Source organism: Lipotes vexillifer, unplaced genomic scaffold (assembly GCF_000442215.2).
Source record: "Lipotes vexillifer unplaced genomic scaffold, Lipotes_vexillifer_v1.1 scaffold1012, whole genome shotgun sequence".
Classification (NCBI taxonomy): Eukaryota; Metazoa; Chordata; class Mammalia; order Artiodactyla; family Lipotidae; genus Lipotes; species Lipotes vexillifer.
This window is the reverse complement of record NW_006775534.1, coordinates 485,118-500,069: the sequence shown is the minus strand read 5'-3', so window position 1 is coordinate 500,069 and position 14,952 is coordinate 485,118. Positions and strand designations below refer to the sequence as shown.

At 58.6% G+C, this 14,952-nt stretch overlaps 1 protein-coding gene across 1 annotated transcript in view; it reads left to right on the top strand.

Moving 5' to 3' along the window:
- CTDP1 (CTD phosphatase subunit 1) overlaps positions 1–14,141 on the top strand; it is a 42,140-nt gene extending 27,999 nt beyond the window's left edge. Inside the window, exons 12-13 of the mRNA XM_007449960.1 lie at positions 6,259–6,458; positions 14,000–14,141. Coding sequence (XP_007450022.1) covers positions 6,259–6,458; positions 14,000–14,141 — 342 coding nt within the window. The remainder of the gene's footprint in view (positions 1–6,258; positions 6,459–13,999) is intronic.
- The last annotated feature ends 811 nt before the right edge of the window (positions 14,142–14,952 follow it).

Here is a 14,952-nt window from a genome sequence, read left to right as displayed (position 1 = left end):
GCCGCTGTCCTTGTAACACGCCACGCGCAGGCTGGCGGCGTTTCAGATGAGCATCTTTGCAGCGCCAGAATCTGAGCAGAACCTCCTCGTTGCCTTTTTCAGAGAAGCAAAAGTATACGCACATCTGGTGTGATCACTGCTGTCTTTGTCTTGTTGATGCCAGATGGTTGTATTTGTGTATTTTGGTTCACGTGAAGAAGCTGTTTGCTCCCCGTCTGCCATGGTTTAGGCGGAAGCGGTAAGGGTGTGGCCTCTACGCACGCAGCCTGCGTGCAGACTTTGGGCAGCAGTTCCCTTTCAGCACCGCGGCAGCCTCTGTCAAGGAGGAGATTGTTGACTTTATTTGATGGTTTGGGGGCATGCTTTGTTTCTGACCATACGTAGGTCTGTTTGGACCAGCGAGCACCGTCCCGTCAGCACAGCGAGGAAATCCTGTCTCATTTCCCATCTGTGGACATTGACACGTTTCACTGGAGAAATTGAGACCTCAGGCACAGGTTTGCTATCTGGGGGGTTAAAGCCTTTGATACGCAGTAACCAACGTGTCCGAAGGTGGTCCCTTGACCCCGAGAGGCCACCGTTGCACACGTGGGTGGCAGTTTCAGCCTGCTGCCCTCACTACCGTGGTCCATTTTGCTGCGCGTGTCACGGGGCTGTTTCCCCAGGGAGATCTGCAGAGTTGCTTATCCCACCCCTGACGGCGGGTCCGCTCTGTGCTGGCGGCACACACTGTCTCGTGAGGATTATGTTCTGAATAAGATAGGCACGTTTTCCACGAGCTTCAAAACACTGAGAAGAAGCCAGGTGATCCCAGAAGCTACTTGATGACCCAGCTCCAGGGAGTTGGGAGGCTGGAGCAGGCATGGTCCAGCAGCGTTTTGAATTCGTGTTCAAAAGTCAGGGCCGTTAGCGCATTTGTGATTCTTTGCGCAAATTACGATGATTCTTAGGATTGATGTGGCCTTGCACTCTGCGTGGTTGCCATAAAGCTGTCCTTTCCCAGAGTCGGTGGTGTCTTCTCACAGCATGTTTTTGCTGGTGATCAGTTCCGTCAGCACGTGTTTTTGTTACTAGCAGATGCACAAGAAAAGTGTGGAAAGTTCTCACAGTGCCTGCCGTGCGGCGTCTGCTCAGCTGGAGGTGCACAGTTAGCACGATGCACAGGCGGCGCACGCGTCAGGGCAGCAGATGCGGGTGTGTGTGGACGGCGCCCGTGTGGACGGCGCCCGTGTGCCACTCCCCCAGCCAGTGCAGGATTGGACTCTTCCTCTGGCGCGCTTGACACGGCTGCATCTCATGCCTGCGGGCGCACTGAGCACACGGCACACCTCCCGCCTCTGCCACCTTCCTGCGCTACTCTCGCTCTGCGGTGGCCCGCGTGGCCCGTGTGCTCCCTTGGCTTCTGGCTCCGTTTCTGCTCCTCCCACTTTTTTTGTCTTCGACTATTTGTTAGAAGTCCATCCCAGTCGTGCTGGGAATGGGGCGGACAGCACTGCAGAGGCGTGAAACTCACGTTGCAGTCCACGGCCAGCAGGACAGAACTTTCCATTTAGCCTGACTGGGCTGGTCACCTGCTAAAGTACGAAACCCTGTTCTCCAGAGCTTCTACCAGGACATGATATTCAGGACGTCCAGCACACGATTTAACAGTTGCTCAACACGCGAACACAGGAACGGGCGATGCCCAAGAGAGTGACGGCAGGCGCCTACCTGGATAGCCCAGGCGTTGGGGTCATCAGACCAGCACTACAGCAGCGGGCGTGGCCGTGGCCTTGGCCATTGGGAGAGGCACAGCCTTGAAGAGAGTGCAGACCACAAAGAAGAGCCACGTGGAAACATCAGGCCTGGACGCGCCCTCAGGCAGAGGCCCTGAAACTCACCACGAGGACCCCTGGTGATGGGCGTGTCGAGGAAGGACTAAGTGAACTTGAAGACAGGGTTATAGGAATCGCCCTGAGGAGCAACAGGAAAACAGGCCGGGCAGGGGGGTCAGAGTCTCAGGGACACTGGGGTCGTATCAGAAGTTGAACGTTTGTGTCGTGTGAGCTGATAAGAGGGAGAGATCGGTGCAGATAAAATACTTGGGGAAATGATGGCTGAAAAGCTCAAACTTGGTGGAAGACTTAAATTTACCACCTTTGATGGCATAAACTAGTTTGGCCAGTTGTGGAGTTTCTTCAAAGTTGGTCACGATGTCCAGGCTCCTTGTCCCCTGGGATGGAGGCGGGCTGTGGGAAAGGCCGGCCCAGTGGGACCCAGATGGTCACGGGTTGGGGGTCAGGGTCGACGCCCGCTTGCCCTCCGCCCCCCGCGTGTGGGCTAACCTGAGCTGATGCGCGGCCAGAGCACGCGTTTCTCGGGTACTGTATGTTCTTACTGCGTGTTTTAGGAGCAGGACGTGTCTGCAGAGGTTTAATGGTTTGTTTTCATGACCACCTGAACCTTGTCCTCGTCTTCGGCCCTTTTGCTTGGCCGGGCTCGCCCTGTGGTCCTATTTCTGTGCAGCCCGGTCAGCCTCGACACCTGTGTGAGGTCGGTTCTCTTCCCGGGACTGTACCCGAGCCTGAGGCGGGGCGGGCGCTCCAGGGCGGGCTGTCAGGGTCAGTGTGGGGAACAGGCTCCCAAAGTCAGCGCGTCTTAGCACCGTGCCGTGCCATCTGGGTGTCAGGAGGTGGGCAGCCCCGCAGTCGCTGTCATGGACTCCAGGTGTTTTGAGGTACCGCACGTTGGGCTTTAGGAGAAATACTTGAGATTGAAGATGACGCACGCGTGGAAACAGCACGTTAGTATGCCGCCAGTGAGGTAGAGGCACGTCCTAGCCTGGCTCTCACTTCCCAGAGGGCCTGTTCCACAGACTCTGCTGGGCCGGCCCGTGGGGGGCAGGTGGGTGCCAAGCGCGCGGGGACCATCGGGGGCAGACGGCTGCCCGAGGCCCGGCCACCGGGGCGCTTCCTGTGGAACGCGGGGCTCTGTGGGCCCCAGGAGAGCGTCCCCTCTGTCCCGCCGAGGGGACAGCAGGCTCTGGTGGTGTCCCCCTGAAGCGCGAAGTCTAGATGAGGGTCGACCACGTGGGTGTGTGCACGGCTGCCTTGTGGTCCCCTTTTCCACATTACGGGGGCGTCATCGGAGAACATTAAGTTTAATAGGCCCAGTAGTGCTTTCGGTTTTATTTCGTGAGAATGCAGCATATTAAGGGGAATGACCAGGACGTTTGTTCTTCTGGCCAAGAGAGGAGTACGCTGGTGTCAGTCTAAAGACCCTTCAGGTGGTATCATTTCTACCTCACCAGGAGCATGTTGCCTGAGGCCAGAGCTTAGAATTCACGCAGGCGCGGTCCTCGGAGGCGTGTCCTCTTCATAGGCGGTGCTGTTAGCCGCTTAGAGTAGCTCACTCGTGCTCTGCGCGCAGCCTTCGCTGCGTCAGGTTCCCTCCCTCTACAGGCAAAGTAACAGAATGGTGAGAAGAAAGTGCTGGGACCCGGGCTGGGACGAGGCCGTGTCCCCTCTGGCCGCTCTTGGCCTGGACTTGCTCTGTTTCCATTTCTTCTGTTTCTCCCTCGTCTGCCTCTCGCTTCCACGGGTCAGAAGCTGAGATGAGTTTTACTAAGTTTTCATGATCCTGCATCTTCCAAGTCGATGGATGGAAACATTCCCAAGAGCATTTGATGTCATTCGTGCTTGCCCTTTGAGAGATTTCAGTACTTGAGGAAAAAGTGAATTTTGTATCTCTCTTCACGTACTTGCTTTTAGATTTTCCCTTAATTAAGATTTTAAAATATTTACACGAGCATTTTTAAAACAACATTTACAAAGTAAATGGTTCATTACGGATCCCTGTTTCTCAGGAAGTGCAAAGTGGTCCTCATACAGAACTTTATGTGAGGGAGGCTGCGGGGAGCACACCAAGCAGGGTTTAGATGAGACCAGACCTCCAGCGGGATGAGCCTGCGCTGTCCGCCAGGCCTGGTGCTGACACGCCGAGCCGCGAGCGCTTCGTGGGGGGCCCGGCACGCAGCCCAGGCTGGGGTCGCCCCGCGGTCTTTGAGCTGCTGGGGTTGCGTGCTTCGGGCAGATTTTAAACGATTGGCTTCTTTTGGTTCTTTCTTTTCCCCTGCGAAGATGGGATGCGGAGTTAGAGACCTGAAGTATTTTCAGAGCAAAATTTGACAAGAGGAGCTTTGCTTATCAAAGGGAAGCTCAGTACAGCCGACTGAATACAGCGGTGAGGTGTAAGTGCCGGTAACCTGTCAGAATTAATACAATTAGATGCTCGTTGTTAAGTGCCCTTAGTTTAACCCGAGAGGATATGTTACGTGTGCAGATCTTGTGACCCCTGACGATAAAGCCAACACTTGAACTGTCAATTAAAATGTTTCCGTATTTTAACTTGTGAGGTCCCTGCGCATCGTTCCTCCCTAAACTGCGTGTTGATAGATTTGAAATTGGATACAGTGGTTCAAAGATGTCAACCTTGGCCTGAGCGCTCAGGGTGTGGCTGCTGGTCGCTGATCAGAGCTGCTCTGTAGAGGGGGTGTCCCGCCCCCGCCCTCAAATTTAATCAGAGGGTTGAAACCCGTTCTGTCCTGTTTCCGGTGCCTTCCCCGAGGTGTCCCTGCCATGCACTGCGAGTCCACTACTCTCACAGGGAAGCGGGCCCAGTAGAGCCACGGGGAGCAGCAGGTGTGCAGGGCACACACCCAGGAGGGTGCTGCAGGCGTGGGAGGGGTGCCGAAGGGGCATCCCCCGGTCGTCCTGGGTTCTGGGCCCCACGGGAGCCTCCCTGACTCAGGGCTCAGAAGTGGGTGGTTTGCTGGAAGAAGTCAGAGTTCCTGTGAGTGAAGTCCACCTAACAGCCTTCCTTCCTTGGCGTGTTTTCTGAGCTTGATAAAGTAGCCATCCCGCCCCGTAGTTTAAAGTTCCAAAGGCCCAAGAGCCCGCGTGGGCGCAGCCCTCGTCCCCCCCACCCCCGCCAGCCACCTTCTGTCTCGCATATGCCACGCGGCCCTCGAGTGCTGGCTGTTAGCTGGGTTCCAGCCTTGCTGTGCTGGAACCGCAGGGGGTCGTTCCCTGAGCGTTTGGTGGACGGTCGCTCTTGCTTGGTTGACCAGGGGTGTGGCAGTGCCCACCTGGCTTCGCCCTGAGACCTTCACCCGCAGCCGCAGCCAGCAGTCGAGAAACACAGGACGCGCACGGCCCACGGGACTCCCCGACTCCAGACGCAGTCGTAAATGGGGGGTCCCGGGTTGTCACGCGTCCTTCTGACCAGCCGGCCGCCTGTCGGTTCCCATGCCCCTGCCGGGACGGCTGAGAACTTGGGAAATGCGGAATCGGGCACGCGGTCGAGGCCTGACAGGCAGCGGGTGAAGGGCACACGGGTGAGGTCGGGAGGGTCCCGGCCAGAAGCTCCTGAGCCCTGTGCCTTGGGGGTTCTAGGGAGGCTCCCTGGGGGGCGGGGTGGGGTGGAAAGGTCCAGGCCGCTCATCCGCTGGTGCTTCTGGGTGACCGGCCTCACCCCAGAGTCCACCACGGTCGCCTCATTAGAGCAAAGGTGCTCCCTCGTCCAGGAGACTCCGGGGGTTTGGGAGCTCTGGCTGGGAGCCGGGGGCAGAGCCCGATGAGCAAACCTCTTGTCGCTTGGCACACGTGAAGCATCTTCACAGATCAAACCTGTTAAGTAACGACCCCGCTCTGAGGTCACAAGAACGTAGTTATGCTAGCTGACGGGCCACGGGGTCTCTGCTCCTTCCTGGGAAAGGTGCTGGCGGGTCCGTGTTCAGGAAACATGGGCCCGGCCTCCTCTCGCCGCTGCCTTCCCCTTTCCAGCACCCCGTCCGCCGTCGTGGGCGTCAGGTGTCGTCGGGGCCCTGCCCCCTGCCCCCCAACCCCCCAACCCCCCTCCCTTGCCTTGTCTGTGAACAGTTAAGCCTGAGGTCTGTCAGAGAAGACAGACGGGCAGGCACCCCACACGCGGCCGCGTGGGTCCCAGGACCCAGCAAGGTGGGCGTGGAGGAAGGACAGCCCGGGCCACCTCTGCCTCCCGTCGTGCACCCCGTGGGCCTAGTCCACACTCCTCGGTGCTGGTTGTAAGCATCCGTCTCAGGCAGGCCCCGTGTTGGAGCTTTACGGGGGTCCTGCGTGTTTAGTCACGGGAAGCGGGGCCCGTGCAGCAATCTGCAGTGGCGTCGCTCCCGAGGGAGGGGCCGTTGCGTGGATTCTTCAGAAAAAGGCGGTCTTGTGCTGACTCTTGGTCCTTTGCCAGGTGGATGACATCCTGGGAGAGGGCAGCGATGACAGTGACAGCGAGAAGAAGCCAGGAGATCCGCAGCACCGGCACCGGGGACCGAGGCCCGGGCAGCCCGAGGCCCTGGGCGCCCCACGGCGGCCCACGCTCAGGTCAGCGCCACCCACTGAGAGGAATGCAGCAGACGGCTGGGGGCCCAGGAGAGGAGCGGGGCTCAGGTGCAGGGGAGGGGCTGGGAGGCGGGGTGGGGGTGGCCCAGGTGAGGGTGGGCCTGTGCGCTGCCCCGCGAGTGCCGGACACCGTCCAAGCGTCAGACACCTTCTGTGTTGATCAGTGCACCGTTGTTATCCTGTTGCATCTTCCCAGTGTTGTTACGGACCATGGTGTGCGGGTATCATTTTCAGGGCAGTAGTGAAGGGGGTAAGAGACCTAAAGACGTCGGTCTGGGTGGTCCTGAGAGGGCAAAGGTCACTCACTGTCCTGTTTCTGAAACATACAATGCACGTTACAGGTTGTTTAGAACATTACGTTTGTGGTGCTCTCGATTTTTATCAAGTTTTTTCCGATTCAGTTACCATTTGGGCAGATGTAAGTCTTCCCCTTCACAGAGTGCACAGTGTCTGTTGTAGGTGGTGGTTCGTGCCCAGGTGTGGTCCCAGCGGCCCAGGAGCCTACGGTGGGGCTCCTCTCCCTGAGTCCCCACTCATGTCTGGAGGGCTGCTGTGTGCGGACCCAGGACGGGACACGGCCAGGAGCAGCGTGCTGTCCACCGATGGCGGCCCCGTGCTCTGTGTCCAGCTGCGCGGTGTGTTTGCAGCCCCTGTGGGGGGGCATTGGTCTTCCCAGGGTCTCGAGTGTTCAGAGGCAGGTCGTGGTGAGAACTGGACCCCGCGTGACCTCACGCGTGCGCAGGGCATGGGCCGAGGGCAGCTGCCAACACCAGTGTCTGCTCTCGGGGTTGCTCAGCTTGTTAGGACTGTAAGTGCTGACACTGAATCAGGTAGGATGGTACGATTGTGCTTCCTTTTTCACTTTATTGTATTTTCCTTTATTTACTTATTGGTATGTACATATGTATGTCTGTTTTGGTTTGTTTTGTTTTGTTTTTGCCGTACCTCGCAGCATGTGGGATCTTAGTTCCCCAGCCAGGGATCAGACCTGTGGTAGGGGAGGGGTGGTTTCTTTCGGGATGATTCAGGCATTACGTTTATCGTGTACTCTGTTTCTGTTATTATTACATTGTAACGTATGATGAAATATGTATACAGGTCACCACAGAGCAGAATCAGTGGGAGCCCTGAGCTTGTTGTCACTTGCCACTCACTGCTAGGGTTTTGATATGAGTCTGCGAGCCATTGATTTATTATGGTCTCTGTGCAGCCAAACCTCCCTACTAATGAGAATCTATCTGCAGCCGCTCCCCAGTGGGTCCCAGCGTCACCACCTCAGCTCCACCCCAGATCATCAGGCATTAGATCCTCATAAGGGGTGTGCAAGCAGGACCCCTCGTGTGCGCAGCTCCCCGCAGCGTTCATCCCCCTTGAGAGTCTAATGTCGCCGCTGATCTGACAGTGATGCGAGCGACGGGAGCTGCTGTAAATAGAGATGGAGCTTCGCTCGCCCGCCGCTCCCCTCCTGCTGTGCGGCCCGGTTCCTAACAGGCCACGGACCAGTCCGAGGCCCAGGGGTTGGGGACCCCTGCCTTACACAGTTGTTTGACCCAGCTGCATCTTCAGCTCAGCGCGAGGGCCCCGTGGGGCTCTCGAGGGACGTGGGGAGCTGGGGCCCCTCTGAGGAGCGCGCTCCCAGAGCCCTGGTTCCACTGCTGCTGGGCTGCTCCGTGTGCCTGGTTCTGTTTTCTGTGCCAAGTTGAGAGGAAGACACAGAGCCTTTTCTCTAAGACTGGGAAGGACGGGCCGGAGTCCCGGGGCCAGCGTCCTGCTTTGTCTCCACGGAATCATCTGCCCACACGTGAGGTAGCCCCGGGCCACGCGGAGAAAGCCTTGCCTGTGGTGGTTCGGTGCTGCCATCGGGGCCGGAGGCGTGTGGCCTGCGTCCGCCACGGCTCCTCTCAGCCCTGCACGGTGCCAGGGAGTCCAGCACCGGGGCCGGGGCTGTGGTCCGCGCTGGGCCGGCGTGGGGCGGGTGCTCGGGAGCGCCCCCTTCACCCCGGCCCGGGTCTCCTCACCATCCCCACTGCAGCTGCTGTTTCACACCGTGCCGTGGGGCTTGACCTCAGCGGTGTGGGAATCTGAGATGAGGACAGAGCCCAGGGCCCACCCGGATGCCGTCTCCCTCTGGGTGGCCAGAGACCCTTGTTCCCGCCCCTGCCTGCCCCTCCGCCGCTCGGCGTCTCCCTGTACCCGACGTCGAGTCTGCCCTGCGTCGGGGCTGAGGCGCCGTGATCGGGCTTGGGAGCTCATCCCTTTCTCTGCCCAGAAGTTGGTGAATGTGGTTTTCGCGCATGTTTTATTCTTGTCAGTGGGCTCTAGGTGTAGGAGTGTGGACGCTTTGGATTTTCCCACAGTAGCGTTTTTACTTGAAATTAAGTCAGGCACGTTTGGGGGGTTTGTTTCTTGCCTGCGGGACATTTCGGTCCACGGCCTTTGCCGCGAGCAGTGGCGCCTTGCGCCCTGGGTCGCAGCCTGGCTTCTCCCGAGCAGTTGGCAGCACGTCCTGCCGGCCTGAGTGGCCAGGCTCTTCTATGGGATCTTAATGTCACTGGAACTTGAAGGTGACTCTTCTGATGGAAGGATAGGGGTGGGGTTGTGGCTTGTCCACTGGGAACCGATCCACTCTTCTTTCAAATGAACAGACGTCAGACGCCTGTTTTACACACGGCAGCTGGAGGGGCACTTCCGCTCCTTGAGGTAAGTCCCTGAGTAAGAAGTCAGGGCCGTGTGGCTGGCACTTGGCAGACGAGACGTCCGCAGGCGTTGGAGACGCCGCCCTGCCCCCACCACTCGCAGGAGACGCGCGACGTGGAGACTCGGCCTGGGGTCTCGTGTCGTGGGCGGTCGGCTTGGCCAGCGGAAGCCAGCTCTCTCTCCCCGAAGCCCGTTCCCTAAGTGCCAGAGAGTTTAGTCTCAGCACCTTCCCCATCCCACCCGGTCCCGTGGTGAACTAGTCAGGAGCGTCGCTCCACTTCTAAAGGCTAAGCTCCTGACCTGAGTCCCGGGCTCCCACCGCCCGGTCCTCTGCCGCCTCCGCTTCTCCGCAGGGGCGCGCGCGGTGGCCGGGGTCCCGGCCGAACGTGTAGGCAGACGGTGCACAGGTGTGCAGAGGCCCTGACGCCTGAGAGCTGTTCTCAGTGCTGGGTGGTCGCCTAGGCAAGGCTGTCTTTACTACGCTGGGGACATCGGTCATTTCTAGATGGAGGAGACGTGGGCCTGGTGTTTGTGACCAGAGAGCAGACCCAGCTCTGCTGCCGCGGTGGAGCCCGAAGTCCGCTTCGCAGCCAGCCCTCCACCTCCACCCTGTCGCTGCCTTGCCGTCAGACACCTTCTGTCTGCGCTGCCAGCTGGTGACCCTGGGACCAAGGTGCTTGGCTCAGGTTGTAAATTCCCCAGGCTGTGGCTGAGGAGCTGACCTTTTGTTGCGTGGACACGTGGCTTCCCGTCGATTCGTGAGTCGATTTGTGATGTTTAACCTGCCGTAGCCGGCAGCACCGTGGTGACACACACCCTGGTGCCCCAGCGCTTTGCGTGTGCGAGCTCATCACACACAGTCGATTTCTGAAGGCGGAATCGCCGAGGTCGGAAGGCCTTCACACTCTTGACCTGGTAGCTGCTTTGAGTTGCCTTCTGACCATGGAGGGTCGTGCCGATGGTGAGAGGGCTGGCTGTCCCCCACCCTCCCTGACACGGTGCTTTGTGACGGCTTCTGGCCCCTGCAGCGTGATGGATAAAAAGCGGCGCTGTTTTAGTTGCGTGTGCTTTTCTCTCTCCCTGCGCTGAGCCCGCACCCAAGGCTGGACCCCAGAGACGTTGCACTGGGGGTGGGGGTGGGGGGCGGTGCCAGTGCAGCAGCTTCACCAGAACAGCCCCGCCCTGGGGGGAGGGGAGACCAGGGCCCGGAGTGGCTGCAACGCAGTAACTAAAACGTCCAGTTTCCAGCAAAAAGAATCACGAGACATTGGAGAGACAGAAGAATGATCCACAGACAAGACAGAAGAGGCCAGAGAAGCTGCCCGAGAGGGCGACCGCGTATCAGAGGAACAGACGGGATACGTTCCCAGAGCCGCGGAGACTGAGAACCGCCGAAGGGTCCTGGGGACAGCGTCTCAGACGGCACCGCCAGGCCCTCAGCGCGCACGTGGCAGGACTGCCGGGGACATAATGACTGGCACCTTCCCAAATGTGACGGGGAACGTCATCTGACACATCCCGGGAGCTCAGGACCGTCCCCGGGTCAGCTCAGAGGTCCCCATCTGCACGCTTCACGGCGAAGATGCAGGAAGCCAAGACCAGGACAGGGGTCAGAAGACTTTGTCTCAAAATAGGTGACGTCACCTGAGTTCTCAGGCTTTTCAGAAACAGTTGAACAGATGTGGCCCGTACGATTTTTCCTTGGAACATGCCCTGTGGCCCTGTGGCCCTGACCTGAGCACACGCCCTGGAGCCCGGTGTTGTGTTACAGTGACCTACACGTGCACCCCTTTGAAGACGCAGCAGAGCCTCCGCTGTCGTGACCGGACAGGGCAGGCAGGAGCCCACGCGCGTCCTCTCTGCCTCGGGGTCCGGACGGCCTTCCACGCCCCAGGGCAGGTGCTCCCGTACACGCATGTGGACACATGCACACACGTACCTGAAACAGCTTTTGTTAGGTAAAATAGTGACCTCACCACCTGCTGTGCTGCTCTGTTCTTTTTCTTTCTGCCAAAAATACCAAGCTGGTTGTAACCAGCAATTTGAAAAATAAATGCATTACGGATTGTTTGATCTTGTTGGTTAGACACCGGTGTAAAATAATAATGTGTTTATTTGCCGTAGTTGCTAAAATAATTGTGCATCTTATTAAACAGCAGACGTTAGGTGCAGGTCCACGTGCCTCTTTACAGCAAAGAGCTCAGAGGCTGGGACGTGAGGGAGGAAAGGTGCATGTGTGATTTATGCTCCTGTTCACATTCTTGCTTTTATTCCACGTTGAATCTGAGCTGATTCTTGAGGCTTACATTTTCCCCGAATTAAATCTGTTAGCGTTTCTCTAGGGGACTGTGCTGTTGGTTGTGAAAACAGAATACAATTATTGCAGGTTCTGCTGAGAGCAAAGGAAGCTGGTGTCAATTTTAGGCATTTATTAACCACGACTTGCAGCTGTGTCCAGTCTTTGAGGTGGTCTTTAATTACTAAAACTCAAATCGTGTTGGATATAGGAATACTCCAAACATTGTTTAACCGAGACTGAAGGTTTTGCTCTTCCCAGCACAAGGCACTGCCGCTGTGGCCCCCGACCCTGGTCCCCAGGCCCCCGGACACGGCCGCACGAGCGGACACCGAGGTCCCAGGGTCTCTCCCGCAGGACCAGCCGGGTTCAGCACAGTCGACATTTGTCTCTCTGCACAGAGGCTGCGACAGCTGTGGGGTCCTGCCTAGCTGTTAGCTGGCGTCTCCCTGGGGGGTGGGGGGGGACACCCTGTGCAGCCCGTTCTGTCCCAAAAGGCTGCCCTGCAGTGGGGTCTCCAAATGCAGTGCAGGAGGTTTTATCAACAGGATGCCCCGGGATCAGCCTCCTAGGGGCCTGCACTTCTCCTGCCCCGGGGTCCCTCCCAGGCCCCCCTGCACCACCTGTGGAGCCATCCCTGCAGGAGAGCACCAACCCCGGACGACGCAACCGGGCGCCGTCCACTGACTCAGCCTCGGCTTCCTTGTTGCAGCAGCTCGGGGTGCCTGAGGGTCTCTGTGCACAGGCAGAGGGCCCGGCCCTTCCTGGCCCCGGGGGCTTCCTCACCAGTCACGGGGACACCTCCTCTGTGCCCTGGTATCCGCTGCTTCCTGGAAGCTCGTCCCCTCGGTGACCGGAAGACGGGCATCTGCTTTACAGCACGCGTGGCACCCACCCCGGGGACACCCAGGAGGCAGGACAAGCCGGAGGTGGAGGGCGGTCGGGGAGGAGCCTCGAGGACAGACCACGTCTGCACGTGCTCTCAGCGCCGCCGGCAGTGCAGCCACAAGCGGGGGCCTGGAAGGCGGGGTTCAGCCCCCTCTGCCTGCCACCCGCAGCTGAGCACAACTCAGGCCTGGGGGCTGACTGTTCTCTGCTCTCGTGTGTGTTACTGCTGTACACGCACACACACACGCGACCCCCCAGTTCTGTCCCTGGGAGGCGGTGCTGGGCAGTGCCCCGTGGAGCGTGGGTGTCATTGGGGTTATTTGCAGTAGTTTGAACGGTAGAGGAGAAAGCCGTCTCTCTAAACCGTTCTATCTACACGTCGTTTCTCAGTTTATCTGTTATGTTCACTCAGCGAAGGGGAATCGTGCGAGCGCCTCACATTAATTACGCTTAACGCTTAACACCATCTTTTCTTCCACCGTCTCTCGCAAATCCACAGTTAACCCTGCAGTGTGTCTGAGGGGCTGGACCCTCGGGCCGCATGTCTGCTCAGATTTGGCTTGAGTTGGCGAGGCCCGGGCACCATGTCCCAGCCGTGGCTGTGCTCGAGCAACCACCTTGGCCAGTGTTTGTCCTGAAAGCGCATCACAGGGTCCACACGGCTCCGTCCTCTTGTCCAGACCCTGGCGCCCTCCCAGCCGCCGGGTCGCTTCCCATCCGCGCCCCCTTCCTGCACTGACCTCTTCCCGGTGCCGCCGGGACCCGAGAGGAGGGGTTTCTTTCGGGTTTACTTTCCCTTCCAGCCGCGCGTGCTGCCGAGCCAGGCCGCAGCGGCTGGGCAGGGGCGGCGCCGGGTCGCAGTAAACGCGCGCTTCCCCTTCGGGTCACGTGCTCCCTCCGGGGCCAGGGTCCCTCTCCTCTGACTTCTGCCAGCCTGGGCGCTGAATGTGCCTCCTGACTGGCACCTTGATTCGCTTTTCAAATCACGTAGGAGTATCTTTTTCAGTGTTCGTTGGCCCTTTTTTCTGCCAACTGCCCTTTTCTGTTTGCGGAGCGTTCTCACGATTAGGTCATTCCTTGTCTGTTGTCGGATTTCTGTGTGTTATAGGTCTTAGGTTATAGACGTCACAGTCTCGCACGTCATTTTCCCAGTCTTGTGTGTGTCTGTAACTGCTTGAGATGCCTTTTGTGTCTCTAAGAGGTAAATCTTTTGGGGGGTTTCTTCCCTTCAGAAGGTTTCCCCAAACCATAGTAGTTGCGGGGGGGGGCGTATATACATGCCTACGTAACTTTTCTTTTCGATAAATGGTGCGACAACAACTGTAAACTGTTGATGTCCAAATTGATGTCCAAATGCAGAATAATTAATCGTAGCCCACAGTCAGAAATGTACTCAGCGGTTAACTCAAAATAGATTTCACAGACCTGAATGTAAAACGTACACCTGTCTGCTGGCGGCTGTCCCCGCCTCCCTTCCCAGCGGCTTGTCCAGCTCCAGCCGTAGCCCCCGAGCTCGCTCCGGGCCCCTCCCTCTCCCGCCCTCACACGTCCCGGGTATTTCGTTACCTGCTGGAGATGGAGGCTGCCCTGGTGCCCAGCCTGTGCTGTCAGGGCTGTTCCGGAAGCATGGGGGCTGGGGGCTGGCGGCCGAGGGGCCGGGGAGCGTGTGTGCCACGAGCATCTCACGGTACGTGTGCTTCCCTCGCAGGGGCCACAAGAGGAAGCTGAACGAAGAGGACGCAGCCAGCGAGTCCAGCGGAGCGTCCAGCTGTGAGGACGAGGAGGGGGGCAGCTCAGAGGCGGACGAGATGGCGGCCGCGCTGGAGGCCGAGCTTGGCGACCTCATGTGACCACGGGGCGTGCACTCGACTCACCTCCGTCCCGGGAGCTGCCCCTCCTCCAGAGGGACATGTCTGTTTGCAGAGCTCCACCTGCAGAAACACACAGTTTTGCAGAAAGAGGTGTTTTTAGAAGTTTCACTACAAGAAAGCCTACTTGTTAAGGACAGCGGGGCGGGGAACGCGGCCATGCCAAAGATCCTGGGTGAGCCCAGCAGAGCCGCACAGCGGGACTGGAGTTTGCGGCTTTTTATCAGGAAGGGGGGGGGGGGGCGTGTGGGGAGGTGTTTTTCCTTTAAATACCGCAGCACATTGCTTAGGGTGAAGGCTGGGCGTCCGACCTGACAGTGGGGTGAGGCAGCAGCAACCCAGCATTCTCCTGCTTTTTCACAACTGAAGCTACCAGAACATGCACAGGTTTCAAGCGAGGCCGCTCATCGGCGTGTGACGAGGACAGGCCTGGGGCCCCCAGCTGCCCCCAGGGCCCTGCAGCTCCCGCGGGCGCTGGGACAAAGGTCCCTGCCCTCGCGGGCATGTAAAGTTTTGTATATCTATTTCGTACGTGACCCACCAAACAGATTTTTCTTTCCTTTAATAAAAGTCCCTTTTGTAAGCCTTCTGCTCTGCCCCGTTCCCTTGTCACGGGATCCAGCTCTCGCACCATGTGCGTGGGTGAGCTGCCCTGTCCCGCTCCCCTCCAGGGCGCTCACGGGGCCGATTCCTGGGTGAATGACCAGGGCCTTGGACGCTGAAACAGAAAAGCAGATGACCCTCTCAAGCCGGTCCATGGTTGTTAGTCTCTCCCTTACTGCACCAAAGCTTT